The sequence below is a fragment of the Labrus mixtus genome, chromosome 19 (assembly GCF_963584025.1).
Source record: "Labrus mixtus chromosome 19, fLabMix1.1, whole genome shotgun sequence".
In the NCBI taxonomy this organism is placed as follows: domain Eukaryota; kingdom Metazoa; phylum Chordata; class Actinopteri; order Labriformes; family Labridae; genus Labrus; species Labrus mixtus.
Window position 1 is genome coordinate 7,506,110 of NC_083630.1, and position 24,172 is coordinate 7,530,281.

At 39.9% G+C, this 24,172-nt stretch overlaps 1 protein-coding gene across 2 annotated transcripts; it reads left to right on the forward strand.

Annotated features, from left to right (window-relative positions):
* The first annotated feature begins 1,620 nt into the window (after positions 1 to 1,620).
* Positions 1,621 to 23,049, forward strand: itprid1 (ITPR interacting domain containing 1). Of its 2 annotated transcripts, XM_061064378.1 has the most exons (17): positions 1,621 to 1,834; positions 1,911 to 2,040; positions 2,410 to 2,461; positions 3,980 to 4,017; positions 6,717 to 6,770; positions 8,077 to 8,125; positions 10,494 to 10,571; positions 10,789 to 10,991; positions 11,890 to 12,392; positions 13,620 to 13,677; positions 14,406 to 14,518; positions 14,693 to 17,047; positions 19,313 to 19,440; positions 19,956 to 20,067; positions 21,005 to 21,277; positions 21,599 to 21,649; positions 22,600 to 23,049. In XM_061064378.1, exons 2-16 carry the CDS (start codon positions 1,941 to 1,943, stop codon positions 21,644 to 21,646), a joined length of 4,164 nt encoding a protein of 1,387 aa, XP_060920361.1. In that variant the 5' UTR covers positions 1,621 to 1,834; positions 1,911 to 1,940; the 3' UTR covers positions 21,647 to 21,649; positions 22,600 to 23,049. The 2 variants fall into 2 exon arrangements, with proteins under 2 accessions (XP_060920361.1, XP_060920362.1); XM_061064379.1 differs by lacking the exons at positions 1,621 to 1,834; positions 1,911 to 2,040; positions 2,410 to 2,461; ... (1 more) ...; positions 6,717 to 6,770; positions 8,077 to 8,125 and adding an exon at positions 9,094 to 9,273.
* Positions 23,050 to 24,172: the final 1,123 nt, after the last annotated feature.

Genomic DNA, 24,172 nt, shown 5'->3' on the forward strand with positions numbered 1-24,172 from the left:
GTAGGATTCAAGTCTTGGCTGCCCGCTTGGAGGACTGCAGCCTCCATACATTGGACGCGTGCATTAACCACTGCACCACCAGTGCCCCGACTTTTAAGAACCTTTTACCATTCAGTCCATTGTTTCAAGCAACCTGAAGCATTAACCTGCTGCTGCTCATGACGCACACGCGCACACACACACACACACACACACACACACACACACACACACACACACACACACACACACACACACACACACACACACACACACACACACACACACACAGACACTTTTTCTCTTGTGTAATAATTTTCTTCTTCTAATTCCCCCCCCCCCCTTGCTGGACACAAATATCTTCTTGTCATTATTCCACTGAAAGAGAAATACTATCTACTATTTTGACTATGAGCTCATGTTTCCTTCCTTCAAACTCTGCTTTTACAGTAAACAATGTTGTTTGTCATGAAATGTTTTTTTGTTTCCACATTGAAACACTTTTGCTGTAGACCCAACATGTGTTCACTGCTCCTGATGGTGTCCCCCCTCCTGCCAATCATCAGATCAATGCTTTGTGCCTCTTATAAGGGAAGCAATTTATTTATTTAGGAGGACCTGTCATAAATAATAATGACAATAAACATGTGTGTGACATTGTCTTACATTGTCAAACCACCACATTTGCATATTGATATAAATATACTCAAAGCACAAACACTGTAGAAAAGAAAAGGAGTTACTGCAACAGGAACAGACGGGATTATGGAAATCATGAACAGAACAAAAGACAAAACATTTACTTAATGGATAAATATAATAAAACATATCTCAACCTCTATTACATCAGATATTTGAAATTATTAACTATTATTTAATTGTCACAAGGAAAAACAAGGAACTGGACCCACGTGCAGAATTAACTAAATATATTTAATAAACAAAAAGGCCAAAGGCAAACAAAAACTCAACTCCAAAAGTTCAACAAAAAACCACAGGGATCAAAAACAGGGACATATACCAACAAACAACAATGAACTGAGCCAGAAGGGAAGAAACACAGAGACTAAATAGACACAGAGTAATCAGACACAGGTGAGACTAACAAGACACAGGTGAAGACAATGAGGGCAACCACACTGGAGGGAAACACACAGAGGAAGGAATGAACACAAGACAAGAAACACTGGAGACTAGAACTACAACATAAATCAAGAAACACTAAGATACATAGAGAACTCAAGAAAGTAACAAAAACACACTAGAACAAAAAGAAACACTAGGGTACGAAGTTACAAAATAACACACGAAACACTAAAGACTAAACTATGAAACATTAGGACAAAAACACACAAGGGAAACAAGCAACACTAATAAACAGGAGAAATTAAAACATGGAAACCTAAATACTGAAATACAAAACTAAATAAGACCAAATCATGACATTAATGAGGTACTGGGAGCTATCAAATGACTTTGAATGGACTGACAGATATTAAAACACATAGAATATAAACAACCTTTTTACAGTATGTGTGTTGTGAATATTATATTGAAAAGTTCTTGTCCAGGAACACGGGCGACAATTCCTGGAAAAAAAAAGAAACAGGATTCATGCAGAAACTGATAAACGAGCAGCAGGAAGTAATGCCAGTCATCCAGGAAGCAGAATTTCCTTGTAGGGCTTTTCAACAAAGTCATTTGCATGCGCTACCATTTCTTGACCTGTTTACAGAAGTGAGGAGAGCTGAATAAGAAGTACTGCGCTAGAAGAATTTCATCTCTGTCTGCTGCAGCATCACACAGGCTGAGCTCTTGCTGCCTCAGACGATGTAAAACCAATGAAGTTACATTGGTAAGTGCTTTGTGGATTTGTTTTGACTCATTCTGGTGTGCTTTTCTGCATCTGTTGACTTCTCTGTGGATCTCAGTGGTTCCCACCACTGCAGGGTTTTTTTTCAATGGCGTCTGAAGAAGCTGTGGCAAAGAGGGCCAATCTGGTGGCATCCAGGGCTCACTGGAGCCATAAGAACGTATCTGAATCCTCTCAAGAGACTCATGGTATGGAAGCTTAAGATGTGTTATTTATTAGGCCATGATACTCACTGAAATTTAAGAATGACACGATTTCACAAGTTTGATCTGTCATGTTCATTATAAACTCAGCATCACTCAAAGATTACAGCCATAGAGAGATTTTGATTCCTCTCAAGGTTTTTGTAACTTAATGCCATGATGCATGAGGAACCTGTTTCTTCTTTCCGGATTTCAAAGATTCGGGTTTTAGTCCAACTTGAACTTACAGTTGAGTCAGAGGAGATGTTGGTGTTCAGCGTTCAGTGTCTCTCTCTTCTTCCTGCTTCACTTCATGTATTAGTTATCAGTGGTTGCTTGTCATCAGTGGTCTCATTATAATTATGTCATCCGCAGGAAGTCCAAGCAAGGACAGTATCAGGAAATGGCTCTCCACCACTGTCGCTGAGTGAGTATCAGGATGGGAATACAGGCTACTGCACAATGTTCAGTCAGTTATTTTAATCTAAGTGTATCAACTTGGAACACAGGGTCCATAATCATACATATATATTTTTTTAATTAAGTGATGCAGAACAGTAGAGGACAAGTGAGAGAAATGACAAGAGCAATGCTATGTGGGAGACGAAGTGTTAACACTTTAGACGGCAAAGATTAAACAAAACAGAAATGAGCAGGAACTAACAACAGAATGTAACACTGCATGTTGAGGGTGTTGAAGGGCTGTGTGTGTGTGTGTGTGTGTGTGTGTGTGTGTGTGTGTGTGTGTGTGTGTGTGTGTGTGTGTGTGTGTGTGTGTGTGTGTGTGTGTGTGTGCGCGTGCGTGCACCAACATACAGCAGCGTCATCATTTGATTTAAAGAACTTCATGAACAAAATATCCTGTGTTCATCTGGACACAGCTCCTGCTGGTGTCTGATGCTAACAGTTCAAAAGTACAACCCTGCTATCTCTTGCTCCACTAGCCTTATGTAGCCTCCACAGTTTCTGTGTTCGACGATATGTAGAAATTTGGTGCGCTTTGGTGCCCAGCTAAGGTCTCTGAATGCATCTTTACTGTCATCAAACATACAGTGCTGTTACACCTCCCCTTCATAGGACAACATGCATTTGTTGACGAGCATGGAGAGGGGCTTTTCATCTATTGAGAAATGCTTCCTCTAAAATCACAAATAAAGGTTTTACTATAGAGTATTAAAACATGTTTCCTTTTTCCTTACAGTAGAGTAGTCCTGTTTTAAAGTGACTCTATACTGGGAGCAGTATTTGATAGGGGATACGGATAGCCTCTTTTTTGCTATGGTTGCATTTTTTCACAAGGCAGCACATCTCAACAGAACACCACCATGTCGAATGACAATGTCCAATATTTACTCTTAGGCTTCTGGCTCGGTCGCTCTCTCTCTTTGTTTTCTTAGCTTCATCCTTCACCATCCTCATCCATCACCTAGCCTCAGTTGTTGTATCAAACAGTACAGAGACGGGCTAACTAGCTTCTAGATAAAGACTTAAAAACCATTTGAAGGTGGACAAGTTCAACATTGTTGCTTTGAAATAGCCTGTTGAGTTTAGAGACCACGTTGTATCATTAAATAAGGTGATATGATCAAATGTACTAAAGACCTTTATTGTCTTTGCTCATAAATAAAGTGAATAACAACTGTTCAAAGCCAGTTTGGCCTTTGAGAGAAAACATTCATTTTTGCATTTAAAGTTAGAAGGTACCATCTAGTTAAAAAAAAGGGTTTAAGAATTACTTTTATAATAATAATATTTCTTTATTGACTAGATAGATAAAGGTTTGAATGGTGCGTGTGTTCACTTTTATGTGTGTGCTTGTGTGTATGTGTGTGTATCTGTAAGTGCACGTGGCTGGGTGTGTGTGTGTGTGTGTGTGTGTGTGTGTGTGTGTGCACTTGTCTGGACTCTGTCCCTCCTTCTAATAAGATGTGACCTGTGTTTGCAGGGAAGATGCAAAGCAAGAGACACTGTGGAAAGCTTCAGGTAGGATCATTGGAAATCCTTCTCTTTCTGTTGAACTGTAGAGAGATATCTCCTTTTGTTCTGAGCCACCTTGCGTTGTCTTGTGTGATTCCGATTGGGGTGAGTACAAAAAGTCTGTTTGGCTCTGAGCACGTCTTTAGCTGAGTTAACTTCTAAGTGGCTGTGGTAGAATGAGGCCAAAATGCCAGTCAAGTTCTTACTACCCGAGACGTCTGCCTGCTGAAACTGTGGAGTATAGAATGAATGCTTAGGCTGCGTGTGTGTTAGTGAGTGAGAAACTATGCAGACATACAGTAGCTGCAGCATGGTGACAAGCACTGTTGCATAACGCTCTGCTTGACATGTTATGATCCATTTTCTCTTCACGTTGTTATTTCTTCATATCTGTTGGTACAATAACCTTTTGTTTGACGTGTGTTTACTTTTCAAAATGTTCTCCCATAACTAATTAAGACTGATTACCGATTGTAAAGAGGTGAATTCAAAGGCCACACTTAAATGAATTTACACATGTTGCTGTTGAGGTTGTGTATTATCTAACCTACACCTCTTCATATACCCCGCCCTGAGGTCAGCCCATTCAAACAGCATGCAAATGTTGGTTAAGAAAACCATGGGAACGGCAAATTGCTCTTTAAGCCTCTTCCCACTCCTCCCCCTCACCTTTGAGTAGAGCAGCACTGCCTGGCTGTTTATTTCACTCGGGCTACGACTGTTTTTTTTTGTCCACTGTGCTGAGTTTACTCGTAGCAGAAATAGAGCTTTAGACTTTCCAAGAATAAATTATTGTGTGTTTTAAGATTAAAGTCAACCAGACCACAGCAAGGCACTTGGCTCTGATGCCATACATATTTACAATCAACTCTGTCTAATAAGGAGCATCTCTTCAGTGCACGTGAAGTAGGGTCACATCTGAATCAAATGGTGTACATCTGATTTTCTCCCTCCAGCTGCTGGAGGGAGAAAATCCTGTGCTTAAATATATTAATAAAAGTGATCTATCAAGAGCACAATCACCTTGTTTTTTTTTTTTTTTACAATTAACTACAGAAACACATGGAACACAAGATTGAAGCTGTACACTGAAGTTTTATCTATAGGCACAGACTGGATTTGACCTAAATGGGAAACACAAAGTACCATCCAACACTTGTTGGAAAATAATGACTTGCTAGTGCATTTGTACATTATTTCCTCTTAAAATCCCTTGCTGTGTTGTCATTAATGCTCTTTTACTCAGTCCGAGCTTACAGCCCCAGTTTTAAGAGAAAAAAAAAAACTTTAACCAAAACAAATAAACTAAACTGCTAAAAATGCAACAGACAAGCAGAGATTGGCAACACATTTCTTACCTCAACATCTCTGACCTTAAATCTCATTCTACCCATTTAATCCATGGGATTTGTTTGAATGAAGCATTTAATCTAAGCCTTTATAAAAACTACACTAGACCAACATCAAAGCCAAACAGCAATCCAAACATCAGCCAAAGATGGAGCTCAAAGTCCGTGCTGTTTTTACCTCTCCTGAGATGTATTCACTTTGGGTATGCCAATAAAAAGGAGGCTTGGATAGGTTATGTCTCCTGTCAGTACGGTCATGAAAATATCATGCTGAGGCTTTTTGAGAATAAGTGGGTGAGCTGATTGTTATATGACTGCAGCGAGAAAAGGTGATTTTGATTAGAGAGAGCAAGCAAGCAAATAAAGAAGAAAAAGATGGCAGAGAGAGAAAATGGGAGCAACAAATGCCTCTACTTATTGCCTGTGACTTCTATTCTGTGTCCTGAAAGTCAAAGTAGAATGATCATTTGGTAAATTAACTATGTGGAAAAAATATATATAAAGCAGCTTGGAAATAAGAAGCAACAGGAAAAGCTACTTAATCATTAAAAAATCTAATGTACAAATCAAATTGAAGGGTTAAGTCTAAACCACAAGTAAAGACTAAAGACACCTCATCCTGATCTCTGAAGTCTTTCACTGGCTCGTGCTTTGCCACCAAACATATTAAACAAACGCAATCTTTTGCAACTTGCAGTTTGCCCACCAAACCAAAATGCCTCCAGAAAATAAAGTCAACATGACTGTCTACTTAATCCTACAGCACCTGAACTTTCAGGTACCTTCATAGGATTAGTTAATTAGTTAATTTCCCACATCTCGGATCTCCCACTGTAAATGATCTCCTATCTGATTATAATCCGTCCTGTATGACAGAAAGCAGCACCAGAAGCTTGAGAAACTCATAGACTGTGTTCCAATGTCTGAACTTGATAGACATAATACCGTAATACTAAATGTGCAAGAAAAAGGGTGTGCAGAGGAGGATACAGGATTTTGGACTGAGTGACTGAGAGACCACCGGCAGATGCTTTAAAAACAGCGACAGAAGGGCAAGAGGATCAACGTTCCCAATTATATACAAACAGCATGCTAAGAATACTTTGTGAGTGCAGCTGCAGAACATACTGTACAAGAAAAGGTTCTGAATATCAGAATGAAAGGTCACTGTCAGACTCCATGTCCCTCAGTGCTGGTGGACTAAAAGCTGTGTACTTTCCAGTTTACTCTAAAGTTCTATTAATCCATCAACCATCATAACACCATCAGATTTGAGCCCGTCTGCAAACACGACTTGTTGCTGTCAATCATGGTCCTTAATGGTTCTCGTATGGATGTGTCCTGTGTCCTTTGCAGAGCTCGTGAGGAGGAACACCAGCTGTGACGATGACCTGGCCCTGGGTGTAGAAGGTAAACAGCGTCTCTGAGCCTGGACATTTACGGTGCCATTCTGAGCTGGAAATCTTTACAGGCACACTCTGAAAAACAGACTCTACAATTCGGGAGCACAAGGCCGTGATTTATCGATCAGTTTGTGTCTCACAATACAAGCAGAGAGAAAGAGCGTGTCCAGAATCTCTTGTGTATTTATGCAGAGGAGGAAGCCAAACGGTGTGGTGGAGCACATCACATGGCCTCAGCATGCACAGGGCAGGAGAGTTTCAAATATTAGACCACAAGACTTCAAGGAATAATACAATGATATGGAGGTCTGAGACTAATGAAACAATATGCCTAAAATATTAAGATATAGGCTGAAACCAATATATTGTGGGAGAACAAATTCAAAAATGTGATAAATAAAGATTTGAAACATTAGAAAGCTGTTTTACTTTCATCAGGAGGTTGAGTGTTTTGGACTTTTGAACCACGAGGTCATATGGGGGATGTAGAGCCAGTTCACTAAAAGACATTTTGTTTCAAGCTGTTAAAACGTTTAAAATAACAATACTGGCATATTCACAGCTTCTGGATTTTTTTATTGAACAAGCCGAAAATACAATTTTTACAAATTACATACCCACATTTTTCTAAATGTTTTAAAATATTTCTGGAGGGGATCTTAAAGTAAGACATGTAACCAAAAACATCCATGATACAGAAAGGTCACCTGTTGACGAATGAAGTAGGACTCTCAGTATAAACCTCCTCCATCAAATTCCAGCATTATCTAAACCATTTTAAAAAGGTTTCTCCCTTTGTATCCTCCCGTGTCCCTGTACCTTTGCATCTGTGTTTGCTCGGCATGACTTGACATCAAAAGTTCAGAGCTCTAAGGACAAGCACATGATAAGTGTGTTGCTCGTTTCTTTCTGACTTTAAAGGAAAAGCATACAAATAAGAAGAGAATATAACTGGATGTAAGAAGATTTTAAAAAGTTTGAATTAAAAAAACAAAACACTACGGCAGTGCAGACTGAGAAAGACTCCTTAAGCCATCCCAGTGTCAAAATAGTCCCAGTCTGGGAGGTAGAGGGGACTGCCAAAACCCAAACACCCTATGAAGGGAAAGAGAAGAGAGTGAGGGAGGGTGAGGGAGAGAAACACTTTCCTAATATAGCTTGAGGAGCCCTGACACCAGACCTGTACAGGATGTACTGACTTTGGACTTTTTTTTTCTTCTGTTCTGCATTCCTCCTGTCCTGATGTTCCCCACTCTGCTCAACATGCAAAGATTGCTTTCTAGTCCAGATAACAAGACTTTTCTCCCTTACAGCGTCTTTATATGGTAACCAGGGGGTGAGGACGGTGCAGGAATTTCTTCGGTAAGGATGCATCCTCGCTTTTATCTCCTTGTCAGAGGTACAGAGCCACACAGCCAAAAGTGTAGAGTGAGGGTTGACCTCTATCACAGTAGTTCACTACAGTTGAGGGACTGTTATTTCTGACAGGAAAAAAATCAGGTACTTTTTGACACCAGTTTTAGACTGTGATATTTAACTTGATTTTTTAACATTTTTATTCTGACAAAAAAATCCTGCAATGTTTGAGAGGCCTGGGAAACTATTTGAACCATAACCAACCTAGAGCCTACCTAAATTAAACAAACTGAAGATTAAATAAACGACATTATCCCTGATCTCTGTGTAATATCTACTGTATGCACTTGAAGCCTTTCGCTCGATCTTAAAAGACAGAAAAAAACGAGACAATTGGACAGGGCCTGTTTTTTAGAATTGTAGCCTGTGATCACAACTCTGTGAACCAATTTGCACATTTTCATTGTTAGCTTCCCTTAACGTAATGTTTGTGAACTGTTTCTTAATCATGCAATATTATGACATGTGCCCTGTGTGTGTGTGTGTGTGTGTGTGTGTGTGTGTGTGTGTCTGTGTGTGTGTGTTTGAGAGAGAGCGTATGTAAAGCACCTTACATAACTTTCACTAGAAGCAGACATGAGCTGTCATTACGGCGCTCTCTCTCCTCTAGTTATGAAAGCATGAGGACCACTGTATGCAAAAAGGCAGAATGATAAAGAAATATTAAAATATCTCGTCCTATAATGTACTTAAGTTAAGAACTTTACAGAAAGAGTTTTAAGAACATTGTACTCATGTTCAGTGTCTGATGTTTTCTTAGAGGTTCAAAGGTTCTGTTGGATTTTTAAAATGTCGTCTGCTGCCGTGTCTCTGTGACTGACAGTCGAGGGCTGCGATAACAGCTTTTATACCTTAACTGATCGTTAGACGTGGAACTACAGGACACATTTACCTGGCAAATAAGCCTCTCCTCCTCCATCTGCAGGGCATGTGGCTCAGTTTGCATAGAAAGCGAAAGGATCAAAGGGTAGTTATTACAATGTTTGACAGCTGAGCAGAAAATATGAACCAGCTAAGAACAGGGGGTATATGTATAAAGGACCGAGGAGAGCAGGCTAGACATGGTCCCAGTCTACAAAGACAGGAGGCAAAATGTGAGTAAACAACAGCTGTTAAATACAGTTAGTCTTAGGATTTATATTAATATACTTTAAAATGAAGTCTTAAAGTTTAAAAAAATATATTGCATAGCATATTTGTTGCTTTGCATGAAGAGAGATACACCAATTAGGGAGTTAAAGTTTCTCTGACTATAGACTTTGAACCTTAAAGCACAACCCGATTTGTCCAAACATGGTCATCTAAATTTAAGTAACTTTAGTTATTTATTGTAAAAAAGGCAAGAAGCTGAATACAAGACACTTCCATGATGTTGTCATGTGCAAACTTACATTTAGAGTATTTTTTTACACAATTGTTTCATTTTCATGTCACTTAATGATATCATTTTATTCAAAACTGAAATACCTTTGTGTGTATATATTATAATAATGAGAAATATATATATTTTTTGATTATTTGATTTTTTTATGTGTGTTTTTGGAAGGCATTTTGTGGCCTCTTGGTGGCCTCGTGACCCCCACTTTGGGAACCACTTATTTCAGTGAATTCCAACATCTCTTATGGTGGCTGACCCTTGAACACTTTGGGGTCGTTTCACCTGGTTCTGAACCTTCCTCAGTAAAAAGGACTATTTGAACGTACCCTCTCTTAGATGTTAGCACCAAGCTAAATGACGCAGAAAATAGTAATCCTGGACTCTATTCCTTAAGCTATGCTTCTAGTTTAGATAATGATTGGTTTTATCTAGCTTTACTTGTAAGTTTAAAGTTCGTTATTATCCATATAAAAATGAAAATTCATAGAATGCCTCCTGATGATATTGCAACAGTGGGCATCTTTATGATGAATGGAATCAGACCAAGCACCAAACTTTGTATATCTCTGTGACTAACTTGGGCAAACATTGAGTACTAATCATAAATGTGTGCAAACTAAGTTGAATAAATAGGATTCAAGTTCTCTGCTGGAGGCAATGAGATCATTTGCATATTTTACCAGCGCTGTCTCTTTACTTTGATGGACGTAAAATAAAGTGTCATGAAGAAAGTCACATAACTGATTGGCCACGGCTTTCTCGAGGACATTCACCTTAACAGGAGGGAGTGTCAGATGGAGGTCGATAGGAAGCAAAGTTTCCTGATTGAAGAACGTTCTATTTTAAGATGCGATGTAATTACTCCTACTTTGTTTAACTATCTAAACGTGTGTGACTAAAGTCCTGAACATCTCGTTGTCTATCAAAACTGTAAAGGTGGACCAGGTCGAGTCCCGCTATCAGCAGGTGGAACAGTTTTAACTCAACACTTTCAGATTACTCCGGACCACTGAGGTTAGACACGCTCCCCACCTTCTCTCTCTCTCTCTCTCTCTCTCTCTCTCTGTCTCTTTAACCGTTTCTCTCACTCACCGACTCGCTCTTACATTCACAAAAGCACAAATACCTCAGATGGGTTAGCGTTATTTAACCCAGTAGTTAATTTGTGTTCAATAATGACACGCTTCCCTCTTAATTGCGTACAATTCTCCATTGATTCTCTTGTTCGCAGTGTGATGGACATACTCAACCTGTGGAATGACGACCCAGAGGAGGTTCTCTTGGACCTGGGCTTTGGCTGCGATGAACCTGACCTCTCCGGACGCATCCCAGCTCGATTCATTAATTATCAGTCTCAGGCAAGAGGAATAAACCTCCAGGTGTTTCTGGAGGCCCAGAAGAATCGACTGGACTTGGAAAATCCAGATGTCAGCAGTAAGTCTAACCTACAAGCAAATCAGATAAATATTTACATTTGAGGAATATCCATCCATCCATTTTCTATACTGCCTTTCCTGTTCGGGGTTGTTATGTCTTGTGACTGTGGGAGGAAGCCGGAGTCCTCGGAGAGAACCCACACCTGCAAGGGGAGAACATGCAAACTCCACACAGAGAGGCCCTATCCGACTTGAACCAGGAACCTCATAGCTGTGAGGCTAACTAATGCACCAACGTGCAGCCCAATTCGAGGAATTTGTTTATTAAAAACACGGGTATCATGCAATTCCTTTTGTTCAAAACATACAAACTAGAATCTGGGTAGAGGGCTTCGCTACCAAATCAGCTACAAGAGCATTTTTTTAGGTGTTCATCACTGAATTCAGTTGATAAGATCTGGCTCACATTAGGCATGTCTGTTCATCCCAAAGGTGCCGGAAGTATTTGAGGTCTGGTCTTTGTGCAACCTAGTTATTATTTATGGTGCTGCCATTGCGAAAAAGGCTGTTGCTAAATGTTGCTTAGTGCTGTGTTGATGATGGATCACTACTGGGTCTTTGTAAATAATATAACAAAGAGTCTGGTCTAGACCTGCCCTTTGGATTATTTGAAACATGATAGGGCCAACCCCCAACTGTTGACTCACAGTACGATGAAACACAAAATATCACTGTACGTCGGAGAAATGATTTCTCCACATTAGAATAATGAGCAATGGATGGAAAAAGAAGTGGTGCTTAGCTGTGGCAGTGCTAACACAGTTTTACATTCTGTAGATGACATTAGGTATTGTAGGCAAATTGGTTTAAAAGATGTCAGGTCAAATGAATGCTGTTTCATTACAGCACAAATGGACCTGTTAACCCTGTCTTTTATTTTCCTCTGTCCCCGTTAGATCGCTTTAGACAGCTCGAGGTTCTCCAGCAGGTAACCACAGCCTTCTCATCTTTGGTGGGGTCCTCCTCTTCTCTGAGAGCATCACAGGAAAAAGACCTGCCTCCTGAGGCCCGGGAGAGAAGGAGGCGCATAGGCCTAATATTTAGACAAGCATCAAAGAAGACACTCAGTCATATCAAGAACAAAAAAACCCAGGACCTTACCACCTCACATGTTACCTCTCCTCTTGCAGCACCTGAGTCACATTATCCTCCATCAAGTCTGGGGGATAACAGGATCCCCTTAAAAAGAGTCAAAACTGGATTTCTAGAGACAATGAGTCCTCTTGCAGAGGAGCAAGGGACTGGTCCAGATGCTCAGTCCCACCCTCAAGTGGCTGCTTTGATAGCTCAAGATGGAGCCTTTAGGTCCCTGAAGGAAGGTCGCCCCTTGACAGGAAATCCTTTTTTACAGAGGAAGAAGAGCCCAGGTCAGGTCAGGGAATCGTTTGAAATGGAAGAGGTAAGTCTAACGTCTTCTGCTCAAGTTCATCAAAGGCAACACTATTTAGGCAGAGTGGTTTGTCTGTAGGACACAGGGGCGTGTCAAGAGGAGTGGCAGCCCCCCCGGAAATCTGATTGGCCATCTAAGGTGCCACCTCAAAGTCTTAAACTATGATAGGCTGTTTACTTTGTCTGAGGCGGGACTTAAGGGAAAATCCACTATTTTGGCTGTGTTGCAACAGACTGCTAAGTTTTCTTTACATCTCAAAGTAGCATACTGTCTTTTGTTGGTATTTTAAATAGTAAACTAATACTTTGAACATATATTTCACAAGACAGTTGTGAAGGAAAGGAACAAGTGCATAAATTGCATGCAAACTCATGCACACTCATGTCTAACTTGTGTTGTTTGTTTTTGTAACAGAAACATCACAACAGCAGTACTTTGAATTGTGACTTTGGACATCTTCTTTTGAGTCCTTATAGAGTTAAGATAAGAAGATTGATATGTTGCTATTCTCTTGCTTTTCTTAAAAGTAGATACGGTTCGTAGAGATAAGGGTATATGAAATTCATAATATTAAAATGTAAACATGCAATCAATGCAAACTTCATGCACCCCCCTGATGAAGTTAGTGCCCAAGTTGGGCTACCCCAGTCAAAATAGTCTGGACACGCCTCTGGTAAGACATGATGCCCATGAACATGCAGGGATCAATTACTTATATGAGAACACCCTACAGATGTAAAGGCAGGGTTGGTAATTTTCCAAAACTAGGATGATTTGGAAAGTAGCATTACCTCAGTGCTCGGCCGACACCTACCCCCTCCCTTCGGTGCTCCCTCAAAAGCCACGCCCCTCATTGACATTCACGAGCTCTGGTTGCCCCAGAAGCGGACCTCAGCTCATCGCTTGCAAAAACTGGACTATTTTACTACTCACAACGGTCAACGGTAAACTCACAGTATAAACTCCGTCATCAGTGCTTTGAGTGTGGACTAGTGCACGCCATGGGTAGAGAACGAGATTGGTTTGGTTCATCAGATTCGTACCTCTTAGCAGACATTGGTCGAAGTTTTACATTCTTACAACTGCTTTCAGAGCACGAGTTATTAATTTCTGTCAGGACCTAAAGATAATTTCATGATGTAGTGTTGGTTGTAATGTTTTCATGTTTTAGTCAAATTAACTTCCACTTCCCTGCAGAAGTTTCTCAATGTTGTCTCATTTTTTATTTCATTTCAGATCCATAGTTTTGATGAAAGTATTACAGGGATCTTCACTGGAGGAGCAGAACATTTAGGTGGGTTATAAACCATATCATTATTTAATGGAGTTTTCACATTTCCACTCTCTCTCTCGCTCTCTCTCTCTTGCTCTTTAATCACTTTAAAGTAAAACATTTCCATTACCAAACTCTATTCCTGAGTGTTGAATGGAAGCGATTTTGTATGACTTTTGAGAGCTGCTTTTAGATCTGCAATTTATGAGCCATTGCAATTTATGTAGCCATATATCATTTGAATACTGTTTTAACATTGTGGAACAATCTACCATGATGCAGAAATGCAAAGTCACCAGAGGCTTTGGTCATTTTCATATCAGCATCATTACATGTCACAGTTTCCTGTCAGGGCGTGATGTTAAAGGGAAGTTTCACCAATTATGAACTCTCGATTGCGTCAGTCTTTGTGACATAACGATAATTTAAAAAACACATTACTAACAGTCTCTGTCTTAGGCGCAGTATAAAACATATAAACAAGCAGAAAATACAACAGTGTTGACATTAGGTTCTTCTGTTCAGTACACCTTCTTGAGTAGTGATCCCAGATGAGGCCAGTACTTTCTCTGTTTCCAGTCTTTGTCTGAAGCTTATCCCCTTAGATCTTAAGTATAACTGCTCTGGCCTTACAAAGATGTCACCTGTATACTCTAAGCTCAATTAAGATCAAATACTGTTCTATTGCTTGATTTTAATTGTAGTAATTCCTGTTTTTTTCCCCCTCCTGCGCTCCCTTGTGTGAGCAGTGCGATGTGTTGTACGTACCAACAGCTGCCAGTCAGACAGCAGTGGTTTCTTGGAGGAGCCTTTCATCCCCTCTCAATCTCTGCAGGAGTCTCCAGCACCTGATCTCATCAAGGTTCTTTATAGCTAATCATACTTCTCTTACACCCCCAATTTTACATACGTGCAGTGTTTAATAACTTTACCCCTTTAAAGTACAAACAGAATTGTCTAGGTCAGTTAATAACTGAACAGTGAATCTTCTTGAGTCTGGCTGTTTTAACTGTTTGAATTGTCCTTTTGTTTGCAGGCTCTGTCGTGCCTTTCAGGAGGAAGCACTGACAGCAGCAGTGAGAGGCCACGCACTCCTTCTTCCCCTCAATCCTCTCCAACCTCCCTGCTACCTTCATCTCTGACATCTTTTTCACCAGAGCAATCATTCATCTCTGGCCCTTCCCAGTCTCCTGCCTTGTTGTGTGACCCTAAATCTGACCTGGACAATTCAGACACTTTGACCCCACCAGATCAGACTCAGTGTCCACCTGCTTCGTTGGCTGCGTCAGAGTATGAATACCTTTCCCCTTGTTTTTCCTCACCAGAGTTACAGGATACAAATGACCAATCTGAAACTCCTCCCCCTGCCTCTTTCACACCCGTCCCCTCTAGCTCTTCTCCCATGAAGGCTGATTCAATAGTTAATGAATCAGAGGAGATTAAAATGGAGGAAAAAGATAGTCCATCCCCCAGCCTCTCTATTCTTTATCATGACTCTGATCCCACAGCATGCTCTAGTGTTACACCTCCTGTCTCTTCTACTTACTCTCCAAATTTAGATTTTGTGTTTAATTCCATAAATTCCTCCTCTGGGGGTCCAGGTGACGCACAGTCCAGACAGACTGAGGAGTATTTTCATCAAAACTCTCTCTCTGCTTCTGATGGCTCATCATCCCAGCTTCCCTCTGACCCTTTTCTACCTTCCTCTGCCCCCTCTGAGATTCACTGGGCATCCTCTGAAGCGTCCTCCTCACAGAGTCCAGAAAACAATCAAAATGACACTCTTCTCCGAGACTCCTGGGAAAAAGGACCCTGTGATCCACCTAGTTATACACAAACAAAAGAAGAGGAAGCACCGTCTTGTCACATCTTTCAGTCGGACCAGGACAGACCTTTATATCCACCTGATCTCTTTCTGGACTCCTCTAGGTTTGAGGAGTTCAACCAGCAGCCAAGCCTTACTCCTGACCCATCCGTTCCAATTTGTGAGTCTACCTTGTCATCAAAACCACACTTTGAGGTGAGTCTTATAGATCCAACTATTGGAGGAATGGCCGACTCTACAGAGCAGACCATCTACCAACAAGAAGGACAACATTGTTTTGATGACGACGGGCACATTGCTGTGGCATGTCCTGCCCAAGATGTTATTCCTGCAAAGATGGATTACCTCTCGTTGGACTTAGAGGATACCCTTCTGAGGAATGAAAGGGACGAGAGAGGGGATGACAGACACTCTGACACTGTGCAGACTCCAGAAACTGTTGTTTACATCTCACATACAGAGAGCTCTGCTGGTTTGTCAGAAGGTTCCAGATTAGTCGATAAGGAAGAAGAAGGAGACCCACAGGTCCTGTCCGGTAGTTTGCATGGTGAGCTTTCAACTGAAAAAAAACCAGAAGAGCTGAGACAATTCTATCAAATAGACATTAATGGCACAGAAAGTGAATCACCAAGAACTTCCTTACGTTTCCATGGAGAAGTCCCAGAGACAAACACAAGAAATGAAATACAACCAAAAAGCTTATTCGAGATTGAGAGCTTAGACGTGGCATTTCAAACCTCAGTGGATGGCTCAGACGGTGAAAGTGGAGATTTGGATGCCTATTTTCAACAGCTTGATAATGAAAGGCAAGTCTATTGGGCAGAACCTATTCAGATTTCTAATCAAAGCTCTCTTCTTGAAGAATCAGGCAGCTTTGAAGCCTCAGATGGATCTCCTGGGAATTCTCTATTGACTAGAGGAGCAGCTATTCTAGATTCATTATTAGCCACAGGCAAAGTGATGTCTTCGTTGATGTCATCGTCAACAATGTACACCGCCCCAGCAAACCCAGAACCAAAGCCGTTGAGCCGCTCTGTTTCTGTCCAGATGTCTTCATCTCCTTCCTCTCATATCATCCACAGGAAGGATGTTCCCTTCATGACTGATTCAAAATGCAGCACCCTTCTCCCTACTGTTGTCCCTTTAGACACCTCCACCCCTTTCCGTGCTGTTCAGTCATGGACAGACTGGCAGATTCAAAAAAACAATCTCTCCAAGATGTTATCACATGGGGCTCCTGACAATATCCAGAATGCAGCAGGTGTGTCAGAAACTATACAAAGGCCTACACTGATCTTCTCTTCATCTCCGTCTCTGCCTCTGCTATCTTATGACGGGCAGTCGTACGACTGTTTCCCTGGAATGGCTAGAGAAAACAGTACTGTGTCGGTCTCTTTAGACAAAGGTTTGTGGTCTGATGAGGAAGAAGAGGTGGAGAGGAATGGATATGAGGATGAGAAGAACCTTTGGGAGGGCAATCACACAGCCACCATGGCATGCTGCTTCTCCTGTGACCATCAGGGTACCTGCGATTACAACAAGCAACACACTGTGGGAAACATTCCTGTAAGTAACACCGCCTTTCTCTATACTCTATAGTTATTTCACTTTCTGTGTTCAATCATACACAGTTATGGATCAGTCACAGGTACTTTGGCTTTCACTTTCAACTGAAAAAAATTAAAGTTTAAGTCAAAACTATAATTTGGTCTTTCTTTTTTTTGGCAGACATTACATGGTTTTTCCATGCACCAAAACTCCACCAACATTTTTACAGACAGCCGTACCAGTGTCTCCACAGGGATGACTGGTATCAAAATGATAAACTTTATTATTATATGATATATTATTTTTGTGTATTGTGTAAGACATAATCTTAAAATAAGGATTTAAACTGGCTAACATTTTATTTCTAAGCCACTACTGATACTGAAGAATGTATGGGACAAAAATATAATCCATAGCCTTTTTACTCCATCTTTATTCTCAGCTTCCCAACAGGGTTCCAAGCATTTTATATTCCTACATACATGGTATAGAGGGAGAGAGAAATTATTTTTTAGTTCTTTGATGTTTACATGAAACATCTTGCAACTACCAGCTCTAAACTTTGACCAGCTTGCCTAGGTTTATTTTTTGCCTGATGGCTAGGTGAGCAGCTTTTACTGAACATTTAAGCAATTTAACTCTTTAATTCCCCACCTCCCTATCATTGGTAGATCACCTACTTGCTGATGTCATTTGTTTTAAAGCTGAAAATAGTTTTCTATTGAGTACATAATAAATGACCTTCTCCAGTGGCAAACCCAGGTCAATGTCTGACTAGCCGCTCTGGTGCCTCTACAGAGGTTTGATCAGGAGTCAGTTTGCTGGGATGAGTCTCTAAACAACTTCTGGGCTTTAGTCTGAAAGAGTAGGAGCTCTCTCTCTCTTTCATCAGAAAAGTCTTAATTTTACCTCTTAGAGCACATTCACACTAGGCCTGGTTGCCCTGTACCGTGCCCCTCCCCAGTCCCCTGCTGGCCAGCACTCACATAGCTCCAGCCCCAACTGGGCCTGAGCATGGTTACCTCTTGTACATACGTCATTACGTCCTAATACAGTTGCGGATTTTGACTTTTACTAGACCTCTGAGTTGTTATGGGTTTTATCCAGGTAACTCTGAATGAATAATAATTTGCAAATATTGAGAAAACACTCAACCTCTACATTGGACCAATGGGAACCCTTTACCAACATTGTTTAAAATGATTGTTATGACGAACGGTCGCATCGATTAGGCTAATTAATGTCCATGTTGTGTGCATATTTGAGAACAGCTTATGATTTGCCGAAGCACATGTTTCCCAGTATATACCCCCAACAAAGAGCAGTTTCAGCTTCTGAGCTATAAAAAGACTTTTCTTGAGAACCTGCCAATATACTGAAGGCTATAACTTGGGATATGACTGTGAACTCCCTTAGATTGCTTAAACAAACAATTTGTTTACCTAAAATCGATCTTGAAATCTGTTAGAAATGTTCAGAAGCTGGACCTTTTTTTTTAGCATCATAGAAGTTTAATTTTAACCCCCCCACCAAAAAAACCATAATGTGACTAAGAAAACAAGTCCATCTGTATGATTTGAGTAATGGAAACTTGTCTTTGTATTGAACCATTTCAGAAACAGTTACTATCAGCAGTGAGCTGTTTATCAATCCCTGTATGTCCGATGAGACACGATATTTGCACTTTGTAAAAAACAGAATATTTGTTGTCATGTTACCATAGTTCTTGAGATAGCAGCCTTTTCAAAGCCAGCACCATATTAACATATAAATGCCTCATTGGCATGCAGAGCTCGTGGAGGTCTTTCTCTATTCTTCTATCCTTCAATCTTGTTTTTGTCTCTCTTTCATTCAATTTTATTCAGTACTATTCATAAATGACACCTAAATGAACTGTGTTGTGAATGTATTTTAAAACTGAGAATATAAAAGCTTAATTTACCTTTGTTCCACTGAAATGTTTCCAGTGTGCCTCCTCAGTTTTATAAAATGTTTCACATAAAAATACATTTTCATTTAAACATTTCTTCAAAAGCCTCATATAATGACCATATTAATCATTCTTTTAATTCTTCACAGTATGAAGTAAATAGCAAACAATTTGAAATAATATTAATTGTTCAATAAAAAGCTTTTCAAACTGTCTTCACAGTTCAGGTCTAGATTTTGATCTTGTGATGTCTTTCTGGATACAGACGTTGTCATCTATTGTATCTTAGCCTGGAATGTCTCCATGATTCTGTTTTATATTTCCCATTATCTGGATGTTCTTCTTCGCAATAGTACTCTCTGGATGAGTTGGAGGAGATGATGCTGAGTCTGCAGCAGTTTCGCTATGTGCTGTGCAGCATGGAGGAGCAGCTGTCTGAAGACCAGGCAGCAGTTTACAGAGACCTCTCTGATCAGGACAGGTACTCCCTCAGGTTCATGAAGTCCTGTTTGGTTCATATGTGGCTTCAGTGTATGAAGATGTGTGACCCCGACATGTAAACTGAGACGTCACAGATACAGAAAAAGATGCAGGAGCACGCTACACGTGTCTTTCCTCAAAATTCAAATAGACAACTCTCTTTGTTTAAAACTGTCCCAACGCAAGCGCCTAAAGTAAACTCTGTGGTTTTTAAAATTTGTTTCAAATATGGTCTCCCCTCTCTCTTTTTTCAACTCAGCTGTCTCTTATTAGACACTAAATAATAACACTAGCCCTAAAGAATATAATGAGTGATATTTGTTTGGAAGGAGAAACAATAAAGTAATGTAAGATGAAAAAAAAAACATGTTATGAATATATGTGTTGTTTAAAAAAATCCTCAAGTCATAGTTTATGAATTCACCTGTGTGTGTGTGTGTGTGTGTGTGTGTGTGTGTGTGTGTGTGTGTGTGTGTGTGTGTGTGTGTGTGTGTGTGTGTGTGTGTGTGTGTGTAGGGAGAAGGTTCGAGACATAGAGGAGCTGAGGCAAGCAGTGAAAAAAGAGGCAGGAGAATTGGAGATGCATCTGAATGAACTGGCCCATCACTATGACGACAGCTTGAAAATGGTAACACACTCAGTCACACTTGTCTGCTGGGGGAATAGAGCTAATATAAAAGATGAGTGAATAGAAGCTGAAGGCCCATCAACATAAAACATTTTTGATAACTGATTATGCTTATTATCAGATGATGCATCATTATTCTTGTAATTCAGTAATTGGCCCTTTGAGCAACTATCTGAGTTTTCTATTAAATGTGTTATTGCATAAAGCAGAGGTCAGCAACTTCATTTTACAAAGGCTATCTTTTCATGACAAACAGTGTGGGGGCCGGACTTTAAAACACGCTTGCACATACAGTATGTCTGACAGCTGTCAAGCCCGATGTGAAGAAGTTGGTGTCAGAGTGGAAATGTAATTTCTCCCATTAACCTGACGTGACTATTTAAGCCTTGTGATTTTATATTTTAATAATCACTGGCATAAAGCATTAAGAAGAAAATACAAAAATGAATCATGATTTTCACGCCTAGAGCCAAGTCCATTTATGCTAATATGAGTTTGATCATGAAATGCAGTTTTATTGCTTGACAGTTTTTGAATTTGCATTGATAAACGCCCCGATAGAAAATGCATGCGGAGTGAAAACCACAAGCCATCAAGCCACTGACATTTAACAGCTGACGTTAAACTAAACAATAAGCCACCATTTGATCTGATGGTCAACCTACCAGTCTCACCGCCTTCAGGTCTGATCATGTGAATGACATTTTAACTTCATGACTGATTTGAAATGTCTTTTTTATTTATTTTCCATGCTACTCACAGACATCGGACCGATTAAAAAATCCTCAAACAAGAGTGTGTAAATATAATTCATGATGAGTAGTTCCTTCTTTGACAGGATGGTATCTGTTCTATAATCAGATCATCTGTCCTGTACAAGTAGATTTGTTTTTTAATCATGTTTTTTATGTAATTATGTTTCTGTGTTTCTGAACAGAAGATGCACAGACTGTTGGATGAGCAGTCTCTGCTCTGCACTCAACTCAGAGTCTCTGTACCTGGAAAGGTGTCCCCATCACCGTGCCCTGCCTCCAACAGGACAGTAGCCACTCAGTGCTGTCTAATGCCCTGGATGCCTTCAATGGATGTCTCCTCCTGGAGTGTGGATTCTCACAGGCAGTCACCTCCTGGATCTGAAAGTATCAGGGAGGGCCTGAGCTGTTCTCCCACTAAGGCGGACAAGGTGGACATATTGAGCTTCCTACAGAAGGTCAGATTATCACATTTCTCTCTGTAAGGAAACAAGACAGGACAAAGGAATTAGAGGGGAACTAGAATTTCAACTATTTAACGAACATAATCCAGGCAGTGATGAGGCTGTCTCATCTACTCTGTGAGGAAAGTGATGTCTATAGTAAACAGAGAATAAGCATTGGAAATTATACCCCTTAGTTTGTATGACTCTACATGCCATTGCATATATATCACATGAATAATACAATCAAACAATATACTATAAAATTCACATGAATATATAATGTTCATGAACCAAACTTTCTAAATACTGAATGTCGTGTGTCCTGCTTTCCAGCTGAAGGAGTCTTTGCGTCACTCTGTGAACACAGACTCACTGGAATAAAAGGTGAGTTTGCAACAAGTGTTCATAGCATGCTATCTTTGGGGCTTGTTATTTTTAATGCATCAACCATCATCGTTCACTGAGTCATATACAATTCACCAAAAGGCAAGGTTGGAAGTAGCTCTATACCGATTGATACAATAGATATGAGAGATGGTAAGCACATTTGATTTCCATGCAAAATATGCACCTGAGGGGTCTGACTGGAACAGGTAGGGAAAAAGCAATCCCAACACCACTCAGGTTTTTCTTTTGCTAAAGCTGATCATCACATATCCTGCTTAGAATAACAAACACTTTAAAAAAGACCACATACATTGACTGTTGTGTTTGACCAGTCGTCGATTTATCTTTCACTAAGTCTAATAAATAACAGCCTTACATTATTATTACACAGCCTTTATGTCTATTAACATTACTATGAATGAGAACTTCAACTGATATAATTAACATGATCAGTACTCCGCATGTCATGGCCATTAAAGTTGCTAATGTTCATATTAGCATGATCGGCCTATTATCATACTTTTTTATTACTGCTACTACTACACATACTTTTACCATTATTACTCCCATTGTAACTAAATATCACTTGTATCCATTGTTGTTTATTGGAGGTGTTGTTGCTGTGTTTGTCTCGCTCCGTCTCTTCCTGAATCTCCCTCTATCCCACTTTCTAAGCCCAACACAGGTTAGGTAGATGTCTGTTCAGCATGAGTCTGGTTCTGCTCGAGGTTTCTGCCTCTTAAAAGTCATTGTCTCTTTGCCACTGTAGCTTTGCGTAATATTGCTAATTGCTGTTCTCATCATGGATTAACGTTGTGTCTTTGTTACTAATATATCAAAGAGTACGGTCCAGACCTGCTCGTTTTGTAAAGTTTCTTGAGATGAATTGGTGCAATGTATAAAGATTGAATGATTGATAATGCAAATGATGTTGTCCTGTCTTTCAGGTGTCAGGGGAAATGCACGGGACTGCACCTGACTGATAAAAACCCAAAGTTTCCTGAAGTCTTCCATTCTTTTAGGGACATGCTTTGTCTTTACAGATGAACAGTTTTAGCTTTTACACGGTTTCCATTGTTGCTTGTGATAACTATTTCACATTTGACTTGATGGACTGGCTTCTAGTGATGCTGAGACTACAACCACTACAAGCTGCATGAGATGCAAACTTCTAATTGACTTTATTATTAAAGAAAAGTGTATAATCATATAACACAAAAGCAATATGAACCGCTTAGAAGAGGGTGTTTCAAATGTATAAATATTTCTTTGTTAATATAAATGTAAATACGAGTTATTTTGTTAGGATTTCTTTTGACACAGTATGGCCTCTGCTCAGTGGATGCACAATGATTCATATGAATAACACTGATTCAATAAACGTTAGAACACTTCAATGTGTCTTTGTGTTTATTTTAAAACGCATCGAGTCTATTGTGCTGTAGAGGAGGTTTGGAACATGATGAAGACATCAAAAGGCCTCGTGTGACTGGAGCATCACAAGTGTTTTATTTGTAGAAAATAGTGCTTATATAACACATCTACTATACAAAGAGGATAACTACAAAAAGTCAGTGTTCTCTTCACTTCCACAAAGCTTCACTACTTTGGTCTCTTTAAATGTTTTAAAATACAGCTCATGTTGCTTAAATATACATTTTTTACTTTGCCTCTGACATCAGTGTGTGAATGTGTAGGTGTGACATGCGGTGTAAAAGCGCTTTGAGTAGTCAGAAGAATAGAAAAGCGTTAAACAAGCTCAAGCCCATTTATCACGTTCATTGAAAAAAACAAAGAGGGGGACCCGATTGAAGAACAACAAAATCATTTAGGTATTTAACCAAAGTCCAAAAGCTTACTTTGACAAGTAAACCAATATCCAAAACATAAAATAAAAAGGAAAAAAACAAACCTAAGGGAGCCAGAAAGACAAAAGTAGATGATTCAGGACCACGGGTATGTAGACGACTGACAATCAACTGACAACAAGAGGGAAGGAACACTGACAGGGGTTATCAAACACAGGTGAGACAATGACACAGGTGAAGACAGTCATGCAATCAAAATGGAGGGAAACCAGACAAAGGGAGGAAGCAAAAGAAGACAGGAAACACTGGGGACACACAAAGAACTGAAGAATGTAACAGTAACAATACACCCTGAGACATAGAGAAACAGAAGGATAAGACATGATGAAATACAACAGGAAACACTAAAGACTAAACTAGGAAACATTAAAATAAAGAAGAAACACACAAGGGAAACAAGCAACACCAGCAAAGAATGAGACAATAAAAAACAAGGAAATCTAAGCTCTGAAAATATACAAACAAGACCAAGTCATGATACCATTTACCATTCACACATGTCCATACAGACACATCTTAGATCCTCTCTGGTTACAAATTGAGTTAAGCAAACGCAGAGGATACCAGCAGGGTTCACTTTTCTAAAGAACCCAGCTTTCACCCTCAACATCACGTCGTGATACACTTTTTTGTATCCTGATCAGATGTCATA

Excerpts from the sequence above, each read along its gene's own strand:
- itprid1 (XM_061064378.1), top strand. The coding sequence starts at position 1,941 with ATGGCGTCTGAAGAAGCTGTGGCAAAGAGGGCCAATCTGGTGGCATCC. Across the intron at positions 8,126-10,493 it reads ACGGTGCAGGAATTTCTTCG|GTGGACCAGGTCGAGTCCCG; the intron begins GTAAGGATGCAT and ends AAAACTGTAAAG. Across the intron at positions 19,441-19,955 it reads GACCTCTCTGATCAGGACAG|GGAGAAGGTTCGAGACATAG; the intron begins GTACTCCCTCAG and ends GTGTGTGTGTAG.